At 42.4% G+C, this 18,728-nt stretch overlaps 1 protein-coding gene across 4 annotated transcripts in view; it reads left to right on the forward strand.

The window, feature by feature from the left end:
• The window catches only part of SPAST (spastin), a 169,783-nt gene that overhangs the window by 122,600 nt on the left and 28,455 nt on the right, over nucleotides 1-18,728 (forward strand). For all 4 annotated transcript variants that reach the window (XM_063917818.1, XM_063917819.1, XM_063917816.1 and 1 more), the window contains one exon: nucleotides 18,054-18,147. In XM_063917818.1, coding sequence (XP_063773888.1) covers nucleotides 18,054-18,147 — 94 coding nt within the window. The remainder of the gene's footprint in view (nucleotides 1-18,053; nucleotides 18,148-18,728) is intronic.

Raw genomic sequence — 18,728 nt, forward strand, 5'->3', positions numbered from 1 at the left:
TGTGTCTATCTATCTATCTATCTATATATATATCTATATCTATATATATATCTATATATATATATATATATATATATATATATATATATATATATATATATATATACTATATCTATGCACATGTAGAGCCATCTTACTAAGTCGCCTGGAGTGCAGCACATCCGAATGCTATATTGATTTTTTATGCGGGCACCCGCCAGTATGGCATGATATTGGAGAGAGCTGGACCATTTTGTTACTGTATGTATGTGTGTGTGTACAGTACCAGTCAAAAGTATGGACTACATAAATTAAGAAACAAAGTGAATATAACATAGTGTGTACGGTTTCGATCCAATTGGCATACCAGCTCTTATTTAGGAACCATGCCAGTCCCAATAAAACACTTTAAGAGCAGGCTAAAAAATACACAATTTTAATGTACACAATCCAGTAGCAAATGCAGGTAACAAACGTATAAGATAAAAGTATTAAAACAGCTCATCTGTCCACTATGTGAAGTCCTGGGTGAGTGTTTCAGCTCCAATATGTAAATTAACAGTTAGGATCTGATTGGCTGGTGCCTTTATCACCTTGCACATATCACTGGTTTATCACTTCCTTATGCCTTTCTTCGGGTTAATACATCTGCCCCTTAGTCCGGCGATGATAATGCAGTAAATAGTTATACAGGTTGAGTATCCCATATCCAAATATTCCGAAATACGGACTTTTTTGAGTGAGATAGTGAAACCTTTGTTTTTTGATGGCTCAATGTACACAAACTTTGTTTAATACACAGTTATTAAAAATATTGTATTAAATGACCTACAGGCTGTGTGTATAAGGTCTATATGAAACATAAATGAATTGTGTGAATGTACACACACTTTGTTTAATGCACAAAGTTATAAAAAATATTGTCTAAAATGACCTGCAGGCTGTGTGTATAAGGTATATATGAAACATAAATGCGTTCTGTGCTTAGACTTGGGTCCTATCGTCATGATATCTCATTATGGTATACAATTATTCCAAAATACGGAAAAATCCGATATCCAAAATACCTCTAGTCCCAAGCATTTTGGAAAAGGAATATACAACCTGTAGTTCTTTGTAACTATGTGATGATATCCTCTAAGTGTGATGATGAGAGCTATTCCCATTGCAAGATTTCTTTAAAGTCAAAAGTTAGTGTCCTTGGAGTCCGTTCTAATTTGGAATGCACGGCCATTATCTGCCTCTCATAATCTTAATGGCTGGAACGCACGGCCATGTTGTTTTGTGAAACGCATGGACTTACTTGAACACATAGTATTCCTAATGGCGGTCTCCATTTTCTTGGAGTCAATAGGCCTTTTGAATACTTTTTATGGCCAAATCCTATCGAAGTAAAAAGCAAGCTCTGACATAGTGCAAAAGAATATAAATAGTACATAAATAGAAACACATGTGTATGTCTTGGTAATAAGTGAGTGAACAAGTGAAAAGAAAGAGAGATTAAAATGGTTTATAATGATGTTGCAAGGAGTTCGTTTTTTCAGAGGAAGGGGCAATTTCAAATCCTTCATTAAATCCTGAGGGAGCCAGTGGTTTTAATCAGAATATCCAAAACATTTCTGAAAACTGTTGAACACTAGTAGGTGCTCCGCTGCACTCCATGTGCTTTATCTACACATATACACTGGGCAGGACCTACCACTCAACTACATGTATGAGGAGTGTAGCACTATATTGAAAGATATTATATATATATATATATATATATATATATATATATATATATATATATATATATTCTCTGACGTCCTAGTGGATGCTGGGAACTCCGTAAGGACCATGGGGAATAGACGGGCTCCGCAGGAGACTGGGCACTCTAAAGAAAAGATTAGGTACTATCTGGTGTGCACTGGCTCCTCCCTCTATGCCCCTCCTCCAGGCCTCAGTTAGAATCTGTGCCCGGCCAGAGCTGGGTGCTCCTAGTGGGCTCTCCTGAGCTTACTAGTAAAGAAAGTATTTATTAGGTTTTTTATTTTCAGTGAGCTTCTGCTGGCAACAGACTCACTGCTACGTGGGACTAAGGGGAGATAAGCAAACCTACCTGCTTGCAGCTAGCTTGTGCTTCTTAGGCTACTGGACACCATTAGCTCCAGAGGGTTCGAACACAGGCACCTGTCCTCGATCGTCCGTTCCCGGAGCCGCGCCACCGTCCCCGGAGCCGCGCCACCGTCCCCCTCGCAGAGCCAGAAGAACAGAAGCTTGAAGACGACGAAATCGGCGGCTGAAGACTCCTGTCTTCATTAAGGTAGCGCACAGCACCGCAGCTGTGCGCCATTGCTCCCAGCACACTTACACACTCTGGTCACTGTAGGGTGCAGGGCGCAGTCTGGAACTGTATATATGTAAAAAACCCCGCCATTTTTTCACACAGAAAGCGGGACAGAAGCCCGCCACTGAGGGGGCAGGGCCTTCTTCCTCAGCACACCAGCGCCATTTTCTCTTCACAGCTCCGCTGGAAGCAGCTCCCCAGGCTCTCCCCTGCAGTATCCAGGTACAAGACGGGTTAAAAAGAGAGGGGGGGCGCATAAATTTAGGCGCAAATAAGACATATAAAGCAGCTATTGGGTAAATCACTTATTATCAGTGAGAATCCCTGTGTTATATAGCGCTGTGGTGTGTGCTGGCATACTCTCTCTCTGTCTCCCCAAAGGACTTTGTGGGGTCCTGTCCTCAGTCTGAGCATTCCCTGTGTGTGTGCGGTGTGTCGGTACGGCTGTGTCGACATGTTTGATGAGGAAGGTTACGTGGAGGCGGAGCAAGGGCAGATAAGTGTGGTGTCGCCCCCGTCGGGGCCGACACCTGATTGGATGGATATGTGGAAGGTCTTAAATGACAATGTAAGCTCCTTACATAAAAGGTTTGATGACGCTGCAGCCTTGGGACAGCCGGGGTCTCAGCCCGCGCCTGCCCAGGCGACTCAGAAACCGTCAGGGGCTCATAAACGCCCTCTATCTCAGATGGTTGACACAGATGTCGACACGGAGTCCGACTCCAGTGTCGACGATGATGAGGCACATTTACAGTCTAAAATGACAAAGGCCATTCGATACATTATTATTGCAATGAAAGATGTATTACACATTTCTGAGATTAACCCTGTTAATACCAAGAGGGTTTATATGTTTGGGGAGAAAAAGCAGCCAGTGACTTTTCCCCCATCTGATGAATTAAATGAATTATGTGAAGAAGCGTGGAATTCCCCTGATAAGAAACTAGTGATTTCTAAGAGGTTACTGATGGCGTACCCTTTCCCGCCAACGGACAGGTTACGTTGGGAAACATCCCCGAGGGTGGACAAGGCACTGACACGCTTATCTAAAAAGGTGGCCCTGCCGTCTCAGGATACGGCCGCCCTAAAGGAGCCTGCGGATAAAAAGCAGGAAGCTATCCTGAAGTCGGTGTATACACACTCTGGTACTCTACTGAGACCTGCTATTGTTTCAGCCTGGATGTGTAGTGCTGTAGCTGCATGGACAGATACTCTGTCAGACGACATAGATACCCTCGACAGAGATACTGTTTTGCTAACCCTGGGCCATATCAAAGACGTAGTCTTATATATGCGGGATGCTCAGAGGGACATTTGCCTGCTGGGCTCTAGAATTAATGCTATGTCAATTTCTGCCAGGAGGGTCTTATGGACTCGGCAATGGACAGGAGATGCTGATTCTAAAAAACACATGGAGGTTTTGCCTTATAAGGGTGAGGAATTGTTTGGGGACGGTCTGTCGGACCTCGTGTCTACAGCGACAGCTGGAAAGTCGACTTTCTTGCCTCAGGTTTCCTCACAGCCTAAGAAAGCACCGTATTATCAAATGCAGTCCTTTCATTCCCAAAAAGGCAAGAGGGTCAGGGGCGCATCCTTTCTTGCCAAAGGCAGGGGTAGAGGTAAGAAGCTGCACCATGCAGCCAGTTCCCAGGAACAAAAGTCCTCCCCTGCTTCCACTAAGTCCACAGCATGACGTTGGGGCTCCACAGGCGGAGCCAGGTGCGGTGGGGGCGCGTCTCCGAAACTTCAGCAACCAGTGGGTTCGCTCACAGGTGGATCTCTGGGCTATACAAATTGTATCTCAGGGATACAAGCTGGAATTCGAAGCGACTCCCCCCCGCCGTTACCTCAAATCAGCCTTGCCAGCTTCCCCCATGGAAAGGGAGGTAGTACTGGCGGCAATTCACAAGCTGTACCTCCAGCAAGTGATTGTCAGGGTCCCCCTCCTTCAACAGGGAAGGGGTTACTATTCCACAATGTTTGTGGTACCGAAACCGGACGGTTCGGTGAGACCCATTCTGAATTTAAAATCCTTGAACACTTATATAAAGAAATTCAAGTTCAAAATGGAATCGCTCAGAGCGGTTATTGCAAGCCTGGAAGAGGGGGATTTTATGGTGTCGCTGGACATCAAAGATGCTTACTTGCATGTCCCCATTTACCCACCTCACCAGGAGTACCTCAGGTTTGTGGTACAGGACTGTCATTACCAGTTCCAGACGTTGCCGTTTGGCCTGTCCACGGCACCGAGAATATTTACCAAGGTAATGGCCGAAATGATGATACTCCTTCGGCAGAAGGGAGTTATAATTATCCCGTACTTGGACGATCTCCTCATAAAGGCGAGGTACAGAGAGCAGTTGTTGATCAGCGTAGCACTCTCTCAGGAAGTGTTGCAACAGCATGGCTGGATTCTGAATGTTCCAAAGTCGCAGCTGATTCCTACAACGCGTCTGCTTTTCCTGGGCATGATTTTGGACACAGAACAGAAGAAGGTGTTTCTCCCGGTGGAGAAGGCCCAGGAATTAGCATCTCTGGTCAGGGACCTCCTGAAACCAAAACAGGTATCGGTGCATCACTGCACGCGAGTCCTGGGAAAGATGGTGGCTTCATACGAAGCCATTCCCTTCGGCAGGTTCCATGCGAGGATCTTTCAGTGGGATCTGTTGGACAAGTGGTCCGGATCGCATCTTCAGATGCATCGGCTGATCACCCTGTCCCCAAGGGCCAGGGTGTCTCTTCTGTGGTGGCTGCAGAGTGCTCACCTTCTCGAGGGCCGCAGGTTCGGCATACAGGACTGGGTCCTGGTGACCACGGATGCAAGCCTCTGAGGGTGGGGGGCAGTCACTCAGGGAAGAAACTTCCAAGGGCTGTGGTCAAGTCTGGAGACTTCTCTACACATAAATATACTGGAACTAAGGGCCATTTACAACGCCCTGAGTCAAGCAGAGCCCCTGCTTCGAAACCGGCCAGTACTGATTCAGTCAGACAACATCACGGCGGTCGCCCATGTAAACCGCCAGGGCGGCACAAGAAGCAGGATGGCAATGGCGGAAGCCACAAAGATTTTTCGGTGGGCGGAGAATCACGTGCAAGCACTGTCAGCAGTGTTCATTCCGGGAGTGGACAACTGGGAAGCAGATTTCCTCAGCAGACACGACCTCCACCCGGGAGAGTGGGGACTTCATCAAGAAGTCTTCACACACATCGCAAAGCGATGGGAACTGCCACAGGTGGACATGATGGCGTCCCGCCTCAACAAAAAGCTAAAAAGATATTGCGCCAGGTCAAGGGACCCTCAGGCGATAGCTGTGGACGCCCTAGTGACACCGTGGGTGTACCAGTCGGTATATGTGTTTCCTCCTCTTCCTCTCATACCCAAGGTACTGAGAATAGTAAAGAAAGAGAGGAATAAGAACAATACTCATTGTTCCGGATTGGCCAAGAAGGACTTGGTACCCGGAACTGCAAGAAATGCGCACAGAGGACCCATGGCCTCTGCCTCTCAGACAGGACCTGCTGCAACAAGGGCCCTGTCTGTTCCAAGACTTACCGCGGCTGCGTTTGACGGCATGGCGGTTGAACGCCGGATCCTAGCTGAAAAAGGCATTCCGGATGAAGTTATTCCCACGCTGATAAAGGCTAGGAATGACGTGACAGCAAAGCATTATCACCGTATATGGCGAAAATATGTTGCTTGGTGTGAGGCCAGGAAGGCCCCTACAGAGGAATTCCAGCTGGGTCGATTCCTGCACTTCCTACAGTCAGGGGTGACTATGGGCCTAAAATTGGGGTCCATAAAGGTCCAGATTTCGGCCCTATCCATTTTCTTTCAAAAAGAACTGGCTTCACTGCCTGAGGTTCAGACGTTTGTTAAGGGAGTGCTGCATATTCAGCCCCCTTTTGTGCCACCAGTGGCACCCTGGGATCTTAACGTTGTGTTGGATTTCCTGAAATCCCACTGGTTTGAGCCACTTAGGACCGTGGAACTAAAGTATCTCACGTGGAAAGTGGTCATGCTGTTGGCCTTAGCATCGGCTAGGCGTGTGTCGGAATTGGCGGCTTTGTCATGTAAAAGCCCATATCTGATCTTCCATATGGACAGGGCAGAATTGAGGACTCGTCCCCAATTTCTCCCAAAGGTGGTATCATCGTTTCATTGAACCAACCTATTGTGGTGCCTGCGGCTACTCGGGTCTTGGAGGACTCCAAGTTAGTGGACGTAGTCAGGGCTTTGAAAATATATGTTTCCAGAACGGCTGGAGTCAGGAAGACTGACTCGCTGTTTATCCTGCATGCACCCAACAAGCTGGGTGCTCCTGCTTCAAAGCAAACTATTGCGCGCTGGATCTGTAGCACGATTCAGCTAGCTCATTCTGCGGCTGGATTGCCGCATCCAAAATCAATAAAAGCCCATTCCACAAGGAAGGTGGGCTCTTCTTGGGCGGCTGCCCGAGGGGTCTCGGCTTTACAGCTTTGCCGAGCGGCTACTTGGTCGGGTTCAAACACATTTGCAAAGTTCTACAAGTTTGATACCCTGGCTGAGGAGGACCTTGTGTTTGCTCATTCGGTGCTGCAGAGTCATCCGCACTCTCCCGCCCGTTTGGGAGCTTTGGTATAATCCCCATGGTCCTTACGGAGTTCCCAGCATCCACTAGGACGTCAGAGAAAATAAGAATTTACTCACCGGTAATTCTATTTCTCGTAGTCCGTAGTGGATGCTGGGCGCCCGTCCCAAGTGCGGACTTTCTGCAATACGTGTATATAGTTATTGCTTCAATAAGGGTTATTGTTATGAGCCATCCGTTGAGTGAGGCTCAGTTGTTGTTCATACAGTTAACTGGATAAGGTTATCACAAGTTGTACGGTGTGGCTGGTATGAGTCTTACCCTGGATTCAAATTTCCTTTCCTTGTAATGTCAGCTCGTCCGGGCACAGTTTCCCTAACTGAGGTCTGGAGGAGGGGCATAGAGGGAGGAGCCAGTGCACACCAGATAGTACCTAATCTTTTCTTTAGAGTGCCCAGTCTCCTGCGGAGCCCGTCTATTCCCCATGGTCCTTACGGAGTTCCCAGCATCCACTACGGACTACGAGAAATAGAATTACCGGTGAGTAAATTCTTTTATATATATATAAAATTCCAGAGGGACAAACAGGACTACTGTAACGACAGGATCAAGCAATGGAACAGGAGTAAGAACACCAATGAAACTAGGAATAGAACGTATGAACAAAATTACCGTAATAACAGACGGGAAGAGGGATGGTCAACCGTCCCATTTAAGCCACGAAGAATACCAACAAGAGGAACGAACACACCTAGGAACAGACCAACAACAAGGAATCGTTGCACAGCACTAAACAGATTGAACTCTGAAAGCGAGAGTGATTTTTTATCACCAGCCACGCCTGCATGGAGGGACCGGTACAAGAGGAACTCCATCAAAGAGAGTATTCACACAGCTTCCCCCCTAAAAAGGTCCGCAAGGGAAGAAGAGGAAGAAGAGCAGGATGCTCTCAACGTAAGGAAAAGGAATCGGCAACAACTATAGACACAGGAGAAAAAGAAAAGGGCATCTTCAACATCTCGGATAAAAAACTAACAGACCCAGAAATGACACTCTTAGGAAAAGGATTCTCGTTTGCACCTACCGCCAAACCAAATAAGTTCCAGTTATTCCTGGACCTGAACAAATTTGTTCGGAAATTGACCCTAAAGAGACACTTTCTCAAAAAGGAAACAGGCATGATAAAGAATTATGAGGAAACCATTAACAAATCGGGTCTGAAAACAAGCTCAAAATTTTATCCCTTGGAATCAAAAAGCAGCCAGATAGACCTGTTCTACGAACTTGTCAAAAAAGACCTGTGTGAGGATGGAACCCAACTGAAGGTCAAGGAGAACCTCACTAATTTTGAGAAAAACGCACTGAAGACAATAAAGAATGATCCCAATATCGTCCTAAAACCCGCAGACAAGGGGGGCGGCCTGGTGATAATGAATAGAAAGGACTATGAGGAAGAGGCATACCGACTTCTGGGAGATGAGAATTCCTATAAGAGACTGGATAAGGATCCCACGGAATCCTTTGTGTCAGATCTGAGAACTATCTTGATAGAAGGCCTGAGAGCAGGATTCATAAACAAAGATGAATACCAATACATGATCACAAATAATCCTATCATTCCGATATTCTATTTTCTCCCCAAGATACACAAATGTCTCACCAAACCTCCAGGCCGTCCCATAGTTGCTGGAATCGACTCAGTCACAGCCAACATCTCAGAGTATGTAGAAATATTCCTACACAAATATGTTATAAACCTGGAGTCGTATGTAAAGGATACCACAGCGATACTGAATGACCTGAAGGATGTAAGATGGGAAGATGATTTTCTATGGGTAACCATAGATGTTCAATCTCTCTACACATCAATAGAACACACTAAAGGGATTGAATCGTGCAGGGAATTCCTGCAGCACGATACAAATCTGGAAGAAGGCCATAAGGATTTTATTTGTCTTTTAATAAAGTTCATCCTCACTCACAATTATTTTAAGTTTCTTAACGGATTTTATCTACAGACCTGTGGGACCGCAATGGGTACGGTTTTTGCTCCCAGTTTCGCCAACCTACACATGGGGTGCTGGGAGAAAGACCAGATATACAAATGCAACGAGTACCATTCTAACATCATTATATACCGCAGGTACATAGATGACATTCTGCTGATCTGGAAAGGGAGCGAAGAATCCTTCATTGATTTTTTCAAAACGATTTCTGCAAACCACTACAACCTAACCTTCACATACAAAGCACATAAGGTAGAAATAGAATATTTGGACCTAATACTCACATTGGAAGGCACGCAAATAATAACCAAGAACTACATCAAAGCAGTGGACAAAAATAGTTACCTGCACTTTAATAGTGGTCACCTAGAGAAGTGGAAAACCAATATTCCCTTCTCACAATTCTGCAGACTGAAGAGAAACTGCACAAGGGATGAAGACTTTCAAACCCAACTTGACACCTACTCACACAGGTTTCTGGACAGAGGTTATCCTCTAAAAACAATTAATAAAGCGAAAGAAAAAACAAATACCACACAGAGAGAAGATTTACTAAGATACAAACCCAAAGAGGAAGGCACTCATCAACTGAACTTCATCACCACATTTAATGCTGGAGAGAAAAAGATCGAGGGAGCACTAAAAAGACACTGGCACATCCTCCAAATGGATAAAGTTCTTAATCCCATACTACCGGAAAGACCGAGAACCATTTATAGGAAAGCTAGAAATTTGAAAGACATTCTAGCACCAAGCCTACTAAAACCAGCAGTGACGGAACCTACTGGCCCATGGCTTAAATCGACCGGATTTTTTAAATGCAACCATTGTTGCATCTGCAAATATGCACACAAGGATGGAAAGAAATTCAGCACTTCTAATTTGTCCAAAACATACAACATCAAGGATCTGATAAACTGCTCCACGAATTATGTAGTGTACTGTCTGGAATGCACATGTGGCCTGAAGTACATAGGCAAAACTAAGAGAACACTTCGCTTGAGAATTCAGGAGCACGTAAGAGCAATTAAAAATAGAATGGACAATCATTCAGTTCCAAAACATTTTAACAAAACTCACAACTCCAATCCGGATCAAATCACATTCAAAGCCATTGAACACATTAAAGTAGGACAAAGGGGCGGAGATAGAGATAAGAGACTGGCACAGAGAGAAATGTTCTGGATCCAGACACTTGGGACAATGATGCCAGATGGCCTCAATGAACACTACGAACTTACCCCTTTCCTATAAACCACTCCCCATTTTTGAACTGCAAAATCTCCTTCTCCCTCATGCGCTAACCACGCAGAGGTCCATATTTTATATATATATATTTTTACATTTTTATACATATATATATATTTTTATATACACAATTTTTGTACCTTTTTAAACATTTTAGAAAAGTACAATTATAATTATCTGTTTTAATAAGCCTTCCTGTATTATATGTATTTCATGTCTTTCGCTATATTTATATTTATATGTTTTTATGTATATATATTTTTATATTTTTATATATATATATTTTTTATATATCTCTATATATTTATATCTATATATGCGCCTTCTTCATTATTGCTATCATTGCGAAAATTCCTTTTGTCTGTAACTGATGCACACGATGCTCCAACACCCATTACATGTAGCTGTCATGTATGGATTCCAACGTTGGAGCTCTGGTGCTTTCCCGTGATGACAATCAGGAAAACCACTTGACACTTGTAATTATGTTATTTAACAAATCCCATGATTACGCAAACACTCATTGTGTTCAGATAAACATTAGTGATTTATGTTGTATACTTTACTCCTCCAAATTTGCATGAATAAATGTAACATGCCATATCCCTCTTAAATACACTTTATGGTGATGTGACCTGCAATACCGAACACCTCTACAAAATTGACATGTGTTATCATCTAACAACCACTAGTAGGATTCCAGCACGCAGGTATGCACAGCTGCACACTGGCGGTTCTATCTCTGTCTCTCAGAACTTAGAGACAGAGTATTGTAACATCACGGCGGAATCTCGTGTGCGCATGCGCGCCAGCCGCGGACGCGCATGCGCAATGGAAATCTGTAGTTCTCACTTGTAGTCCTGAAACACGCCGGCAATAGTCTCGCGAGATTTGAAATCCCGCACATGCGCAGAAGCGCTACACGCGCGGCTAACGAGCGCGATCCAGTTTTGATCCAGTTTTGATAATGTGACCTACTTACTAGTCAATAAAAGGTGTGGGGATGCAGAGCAGACCACCATTGACCCCTGAGGAAGTCCCAGAGATGAACTAAGGGACGAAACGCGTTGGGCACCTACCGGCACTCCGCTCATATCTGAGGAAATAACAGATAAGCTTATATGCATTTTTAAATTGTACGAGTCCATCTATATGTTTTTTGTCGTTTTATGTATTATTAAAATGTTTTTTTAAATAATACTACACTATCAGAGGCTTTTCCTTCCCGCATGGGACTTTTTTAAAGGTATATAAGTCTGATGACGGAATGACGGCAGCATCTTTTTAATTCATTGCAACTTTAGATGTAAGTGCCTCATATGAATATACCTCCTCTCTAGATCTCCTCTGAATTACTGAGCTATATGGTGTTGCACCCTTAATAAATGGTATTTAAGCACATTACCTAAGGAAAAAAGGGAATTAGCACACTGCCAGTAACATATTCATTTTTATTCATATTATATATATTTTTAATAAGCACTTACAGCGCTTCTTCTGCACATACTCACTTTATTGCAAACTTTGCACAAAAATAGCACCAAGTCACTTTTTAAGAGCAGTATATTGACACATTGTCTTGCATATACGTACAAACTCCACACCAATGCCTGGACGGATGGGAACGGAGAGTCAGTACGAGTAAGGAACATCCAGATGCAAAGACACCCTAAATAAGGCGAATGTTCCACATATGTCTGGTACGCATATTCTAACTATCACTTAAGGATTTGTAACGTATTATTCACGAACACTGAAGGCGCAACCGATTTACCACTAGAAACATATATATATATATATATATATATATATATATATATATATATAGCAACACAGGATGAGAGGCACTCCGCGGTCTTGTATAAATAAACAAGCAGATACCACAAGTGGCAAAGCGACGTTTCGGATTTTACTCCTTTTTCAAGCAACAAAACATACAACAAGACAATAGTGGTGTTCTTACCTAAATACCCTCTAGAACCGACACTCCACACGTGCGTATCCCGTTCCTGGATCTGGGCCGCCCGCACTTCCGGTGAGCGTCACTTCCGGCCGGCGTCTCCGCAAGCGTTGAAGTGACGTCACACAGCGTCCTCACATTCTCCGGCGGTGTATCGCTTAGCAACCCGTACCCAAACATAATGGGACATGTTCCCACCTACCTTATCCGTAAAGCGTTGTCCGCTGTTTGTCGGGGCGTTGGCATAGTAACCAGATTTATCAGGAAATGGGATGCACTGTAGGGAGTAGGACAATACATATAAGTGTTATATAAAAAACATATATTTGCAACACAGAGCGGAAACGCAAAAATCAGAATCAGACAAAATCAACATATGTATATATGATCTAACAGATCGATAGATCTATGTAACTATTAAATATATTTAGATGGGTAATATTACTATATGGTATAATAATTTACAAAAAGGAGCTGAATGATAAATGTTCATTAAGACCACTAGGTTTAACTGTATCCAGTTTGAATATCCACTGTGCTTCAAGACATAATAATCGTTTCCCTCTATCACCACCACGGAGATCATCCGGAACGTGATCAATGATCACATATCTGAGTGTGGATAAGTTATGATTTTCTTGAGCAAAGTGTCTTGCTACCGGTTGGTCATTGTCCTTTCCAGAAATGGCGGCCCTAATGGCAGAACGGTGCTGTGCAATTCGTTCTCTGAATGTTCTAATGGTCTTGCCTATATAATAAAGGCCGCAAGGGCACTTTATTGCATAAACGACATAGGTGCTGAGGCATGTAAGGGGATGACGAATTGGAAATTTCCGTCCATTGTGTGGATGTGTGATATATTTAGAAGCAATCATAAAACTACACGTCGTGCATCCCACACATCTGTAGCAACCATTGGATCTTGTCTGTACATTAGGGGCGGTTCTTTTTGATATGTCGGTGCGTACTAGCCAATCACGGATGTTGCGGCCTCTTTTATAGCATGACATGATGTTTGTATGTTTAAGCACTTTCAGTTCCTTATCTTGTTGGATTATCGGCCATAATGATTTTGAAGTTTGTTTGATACTTCTATCCGCCGTATTGTATGAGTGAACCCAATGTAGTCTATCTTCTTTTTTAATAGGAGATTTTCTACTAAGTGTTTCCTCTCGACTTAATGCAGTGACACGATCCCTGGCTTTGGCTAATGTATTAGAGGAATATCCTCTAGCCTTGAATTTCTTCTCCATTTCATCCATTTTTCGTTCACATTCCATAGGGTCACTAGTGATTCTTTTTACCCTCAAGAATTGAGAATAAGGTAAGCCTCTTTTTAGAGACGGAGGATGATGGCTCTGGGCAGCCAAAAGTGTGTTCCTGTCCTATGGAATGTGAACGAAAAATGGATGAAATGGAGAAGAAATTCAAGGCTAGAGGATATTCCTCTAAGACATTAGCCAAAGCCAGGGATCGTGTCACTGCATTAAGTCGAGAGGAAACACTTAGTAGAAAATCTCCTATTAAAAAAGAAGATAGACTACATTGGGTTCACTCATACAATACGGCGGATAGAAGTATCAAACAAACTTCAAAATCATTATGGCCGATAATCCAACAAGATAAGGAACTGAAAGTGCTTAAACATACAAACATCATGTCATGCTATAAAAGAGGCCGCAACATCCGTGATTGGCTAGTACGCACCGACATATCAAAAAGAACCGCCCCTAATGTACAGACAAGATCCAATGGTTGCTACAGATGTGTGGGATGCACGACGTGTAGTTTTATGATTGCTTCTAAATATATCACACATCCACACAATGGACGGAAATTTCCAATTCGTCATCCCCTTACATGCCTCAGCACCTATGTCGTTTATGCAATAAAGTGCCCTTGCGGCCTTTATTATATAGGCAAGACCATTAGAACATTCAGAGAACGAATTGCACAGCACCGTTCTGCCATTAGGGCCGCCATTTCTGGAAAGGACAATGACCAACCGGTAGCAAGACACTTTGCTCAAGAAAATCATAACTTATCCACACTCAGATATGTGATCATTGATCACGTTCCGGATGATCTCCGTGGTGGTGATAGAGGGAAACGATTATTATGTCTTGAAGCACAGTGGATATTCAAACTGGATACAGTTAAACCTAGTGGTCTTAATGAACATTTATCATTCAGCTCCTTTTTGTAAATTATTATACCATATAGTAATATTACCCATCTAAATATATTTAATAGTTACATAGATCTATCGATCTGTTAGATCATATATACATATGTTGATTTTGTCTGATTCTGATTTTTGCGTTTCCGCTCTGTGTTGCAAATATATGTTTTTGATATAACACTTATATGTATTGTCCTACTCCCTACAGTGCATCCCATTTCCTGATAAATCTGGTTACTATGCCAACGCCCCGACAAACAGCGGACAACGCTTTCCGGATAAGGTAGGTGGGAACATGTCCCATTATGTTTGGGTACGGGTTGCTAAGCGATACACCGCCGGAGAATGTGAGGACGCTGTGTGACGTCACTTCAACGCTTGCGGAGACGCCGGCCGGAAGTGCCGCTCACCGGAAGTGCGGGCGGCCCAGATCCAGGAACGGGATACGCACGTGTGGAGTGTCTGTTCTAGAGGGTATTTAGGTAAGAACACCACTATTGTCTTGTTGTATGTTTTGTTGCTTGAAAAAGGAGTAAAATCCGAAACGTCGCTTTGCCACTTGTGGTATCTGCTTGTTTATTTATACAAGACCGCGGAGTGCCTCTCATCCTGTGTTGCTACGTCTTTCTCTGGAGCTGAGCACCTGCGGCAGTTAAGTTTGGGAAAGTGGAGTGCCCGTCTTCCTTCCATATATATATATATATATATATATATATATATATATATATATATATATATATAAATAAAATATTGCATCCGGAAAACATTCACAGCGCTTCACTTTTTCCACATTTTGTTATGTTACAGCCCTATTCCAAAATTGAATAAATTCATTCTACACATGATACCCCATAATGACAATGTGAAAACGCTTTTTTTTTAGTTCTTTGCAAGTTTATTAAAAATAAAAAAAACTAAGAAATCACATGTACATAAGTATTCACAGACTTTGCTCAATACTTTGGTGATGCACCTTTGGCAGCAATTACAGCCTCAATTTTTTTTAATATTCTGCCACAAGCTTGGCACACCTATCTTTGGGCAGTTTCGCCCATTCTTTTTTGTAGCACCTCTGAAGCTCCATCAGGTTGGATGAGAAGAGTCGGTGCACAGCCATTTTCAGATCTCTCCAAAGATGTTCAATTGGCTTCAAGTCTGGTCTCTGGCTTAGCCACTCAAGGACATTCACAGAGATGTCCTGAAGCCACTCCTTTAATAGCTTGGCTGTGTGCTTAGGGTCGTTGTCCTGCTGAAAGATGAACTGTCGCCCCAGTCTGAGGTCAAGAGCACTCTGGAGCAGGTTTTCATCCAGGATGTCTCTGTACATTGCTGCATTCATCTTTCCCTCTATCCTGACTAGTCTCACAGTTCCTGTCGCTGAAAATCATCGCCACAGCATGATGCTGCCACCACCATGCTTCACTGTAGGGCTTCGATTGTTTGAAGTTCATATGAACTTCAAACCATCGGAGTCCTGCCCCATTCTTATATATAAGAAGCTATATATATATATATATATATATATATATACATACACATATACACATATACACATACACACATACACACACACACACACACATACATACACACACACATACATACACACACACATACACACATACATACATACACACACACACACACACACACACACACACACACACACGGTAGAACCGTCATTCTGTGCTGGAGATACTTTGGTGGGTGCCTTCAGTGAAAATAACAATAGCAGATACAGAAGACTGTGGCACTCGCAGATGCTGTATAAACAACTTTTTACTGCGTTACATCCATAGGAAATGTGCCTGTAACAGCCAACGTTTCGGTGCCGCAAGCACCGTTTTCAAGGCAGGCATTAGTGCTTTAATTCACTAATGGCTGCCTTAAAAATTGGTGCTTGCGGCACCGAAACGTTGCCCGTTACAGGCACATATCCTATGGATGCAACTCAGTAAAAAGTTGTTTCCACCGCATCTGCGAGTGCCACAGTCTTCTGTATCTGATATATATATATATATATATATATATATATATATATGTGTGATTGTCAAAGTCGCAGTATACCCTTTTGTTTCAAAAACTGTGCAGGGAATGGGAAAACTGACTTCAGGATGGTTGATTTCAAGATGGCGCCCATGTTCGGTTCATACCCTAAAAGATAGCCCACCTCACCCATACCTTACTGGAGTATTCAGTTTTCCAATTACCTGCACAGTTTTTTAAACAAAAGGGTGTACTGTGACTTTTGAACCACCCTGTGTGTGTGTGTGTGTGTGTGTGTGTGTGTGTGTGTGTGTGTGTGTGTATATATATATATATATATATGTGTGTGTGTGTGTGTGTGTGTATGTGTGTATATATATATATATATATATATATAATATTATTTATTTATTTATTGACTTACACTAAGACCACAAGCACATTTGCCCACCACTGAATAATAGGAGCCACATATTGTGAAAAAGGGTCCCAGGCTTGAGAAGTTTAATTACACTTTTAACCTGAAACCAGCTATTGGTTGATTTTTTTTTATTTGCTAAAGGAGATCCTCGCACACAATTACTAAACACCCCTGGGGAAGTCATAAGTGATGAAACATATTGGAAGATACCATCTTGACACAAAAGGTCTAACTCACTGTCTATGAGCTCTCCCCAGCTGGGGTTGACAGCAAGTCCCTTATACCACCAGGCCTGTAAAGGTCAAGAATGGCATGTTTTATGTGTGTAATATGATCTAAGATTTGTGTGTAATATTTTTTTTTCTGTGAAAAGTTAAATATCTGTTATGAGCTTATCATGATGTGATATGAAGGTTCCATTCTAGATCAAACTACCCAAATCTCGATTGTTATCCATAAAGGTTTTAAATCCCTGTGTAAATAAACCTGTGGTTATGGGCAGGATATAATTGTAGGCGCTCCCCAAACGCCATATTTTTCATACATACATACATTAATTTGTAAGTTAGGTAGACCTTTTTATTCCATCGTCATCATCCTGTTGCTAAAAACTTGTATTTGCCTTGTGTAGGTTAGTGCAGTGCTCTGCATTTGATCCGTATCTTTATTAGAACAGTTTGTAAAAATTGAACATCAATTGATTGCTTGCTTTATAATATTAAACTTTAGGATGGAGGAAGATTTGAGATTGGAGAATATCCTGCTTGCATCTTTTGAACTCCAGACCTCAATCTCTGTCTTGCTTGGGGCTAGGAACCACTTTCCTCAGTCCCCCAGACTTCTATTTAAAAAATGTAGAGTTCTTTAATGAGGAGACACTCTTATCATTAGGTTGACTTTTTCCTTATAGTCACTGTGTTTAACACCGTGGAACTCTTGTGATGAGATAGAGCTATACCAAACAGTTATAGCATTAAAACCACCTGCTTGCTATTATGTAGGTCCTCCTCGTGCTGCCAAAACATCCCTGACCTGTCGAGGCATGAACGCAAGCCTTGGGAAGTGATAAAGCAGTGATGAAGAAGTGATAAGTGAAAGGTGATAACGCACCAGCCAATCATTACTGGTTTGAAAATGACTGTTAGGAGCTCATTGGCTGTTGTGTTATCACCTTCCACTTACCACTTTTTTTTATCACTTCTCCAGGTTTAATACATCTGCCCCATTTATATATTTTCTCAGCACAGTAAAATGATATCTTGATGTTTCTTGAAGGTGTAAATACTTTGCCAATGATTAGTGTAACGGTCCTTGATGTACTATGTGAACATGTTTGTGCATTATTATTCTTAATATTGTATTATGTCTTTCTAGTGGGCCATCTGTCAAATTTTCTGACATCGCTGGCCAAGATTTGGCTAAACAAGCCCTGCAGGAAATTGTAATACTACCCTCTATTCGCCCTGAGGTACTGTGGCTTTTATAAATATAATTTATTTTTTACTTACTTTAGTTTTTTTGTGTAAATTATTTTTAAAGCATAGAAGCAACATGTAGCATTACAGTAAATGCACATGATTGTTGTAATATTAAAATGCTAGGCTTCATGACTTGTATCCTGCTTTAATTAACACACTCCGACACATTGCTGCTCCCGGTTCGCCTATAAACACTATATAGCCTGATGTTAAAGAAACATGTACTATGTTGAAAGATTTTTCAAACTTTTCATACAATACTTTCTCACCTTATTGATTTGTCTCACTCTTACTGGTGAGTGAATCTGTTAGCTGCTTGTTGTAATTCTTTGGATTATTTTGGTATATATTAATTCAAGATTTTAGGGTTGATGGTTCTTGTTGTAATAATCCGTATCCTTTTGTAAAGATCTGACATAGAACACATTTGAGGAGATTGTGGCCCAAACCTGAAAATAGGGGAATAGGTTTTTTTTTGTTCCTCTCTGGATTATTTCGTTATGACATTTTATTTATAAGGTGCTACATGTTCAGAAGCAGGTAAAGAACAGTTAATTAAAACTCCTTTAAA

This window comes from Pseudophryne corroboree, chromosome 4 (assembly GCF_028390025.1).
Source record: "Pseudophryne corroboree isolate aPseCor3 chromosome 4, aPseCor3.hap2, whole genome shotgun sequence".
In the NCBI taxonomy this organism is placed as follows: domain Eukaryota; kingdom Metazoa; phylum Chordata; class Amphibia; order Anura; family Myobatrachidae; genus Pseudophryne; species Pseudophryne corroboree.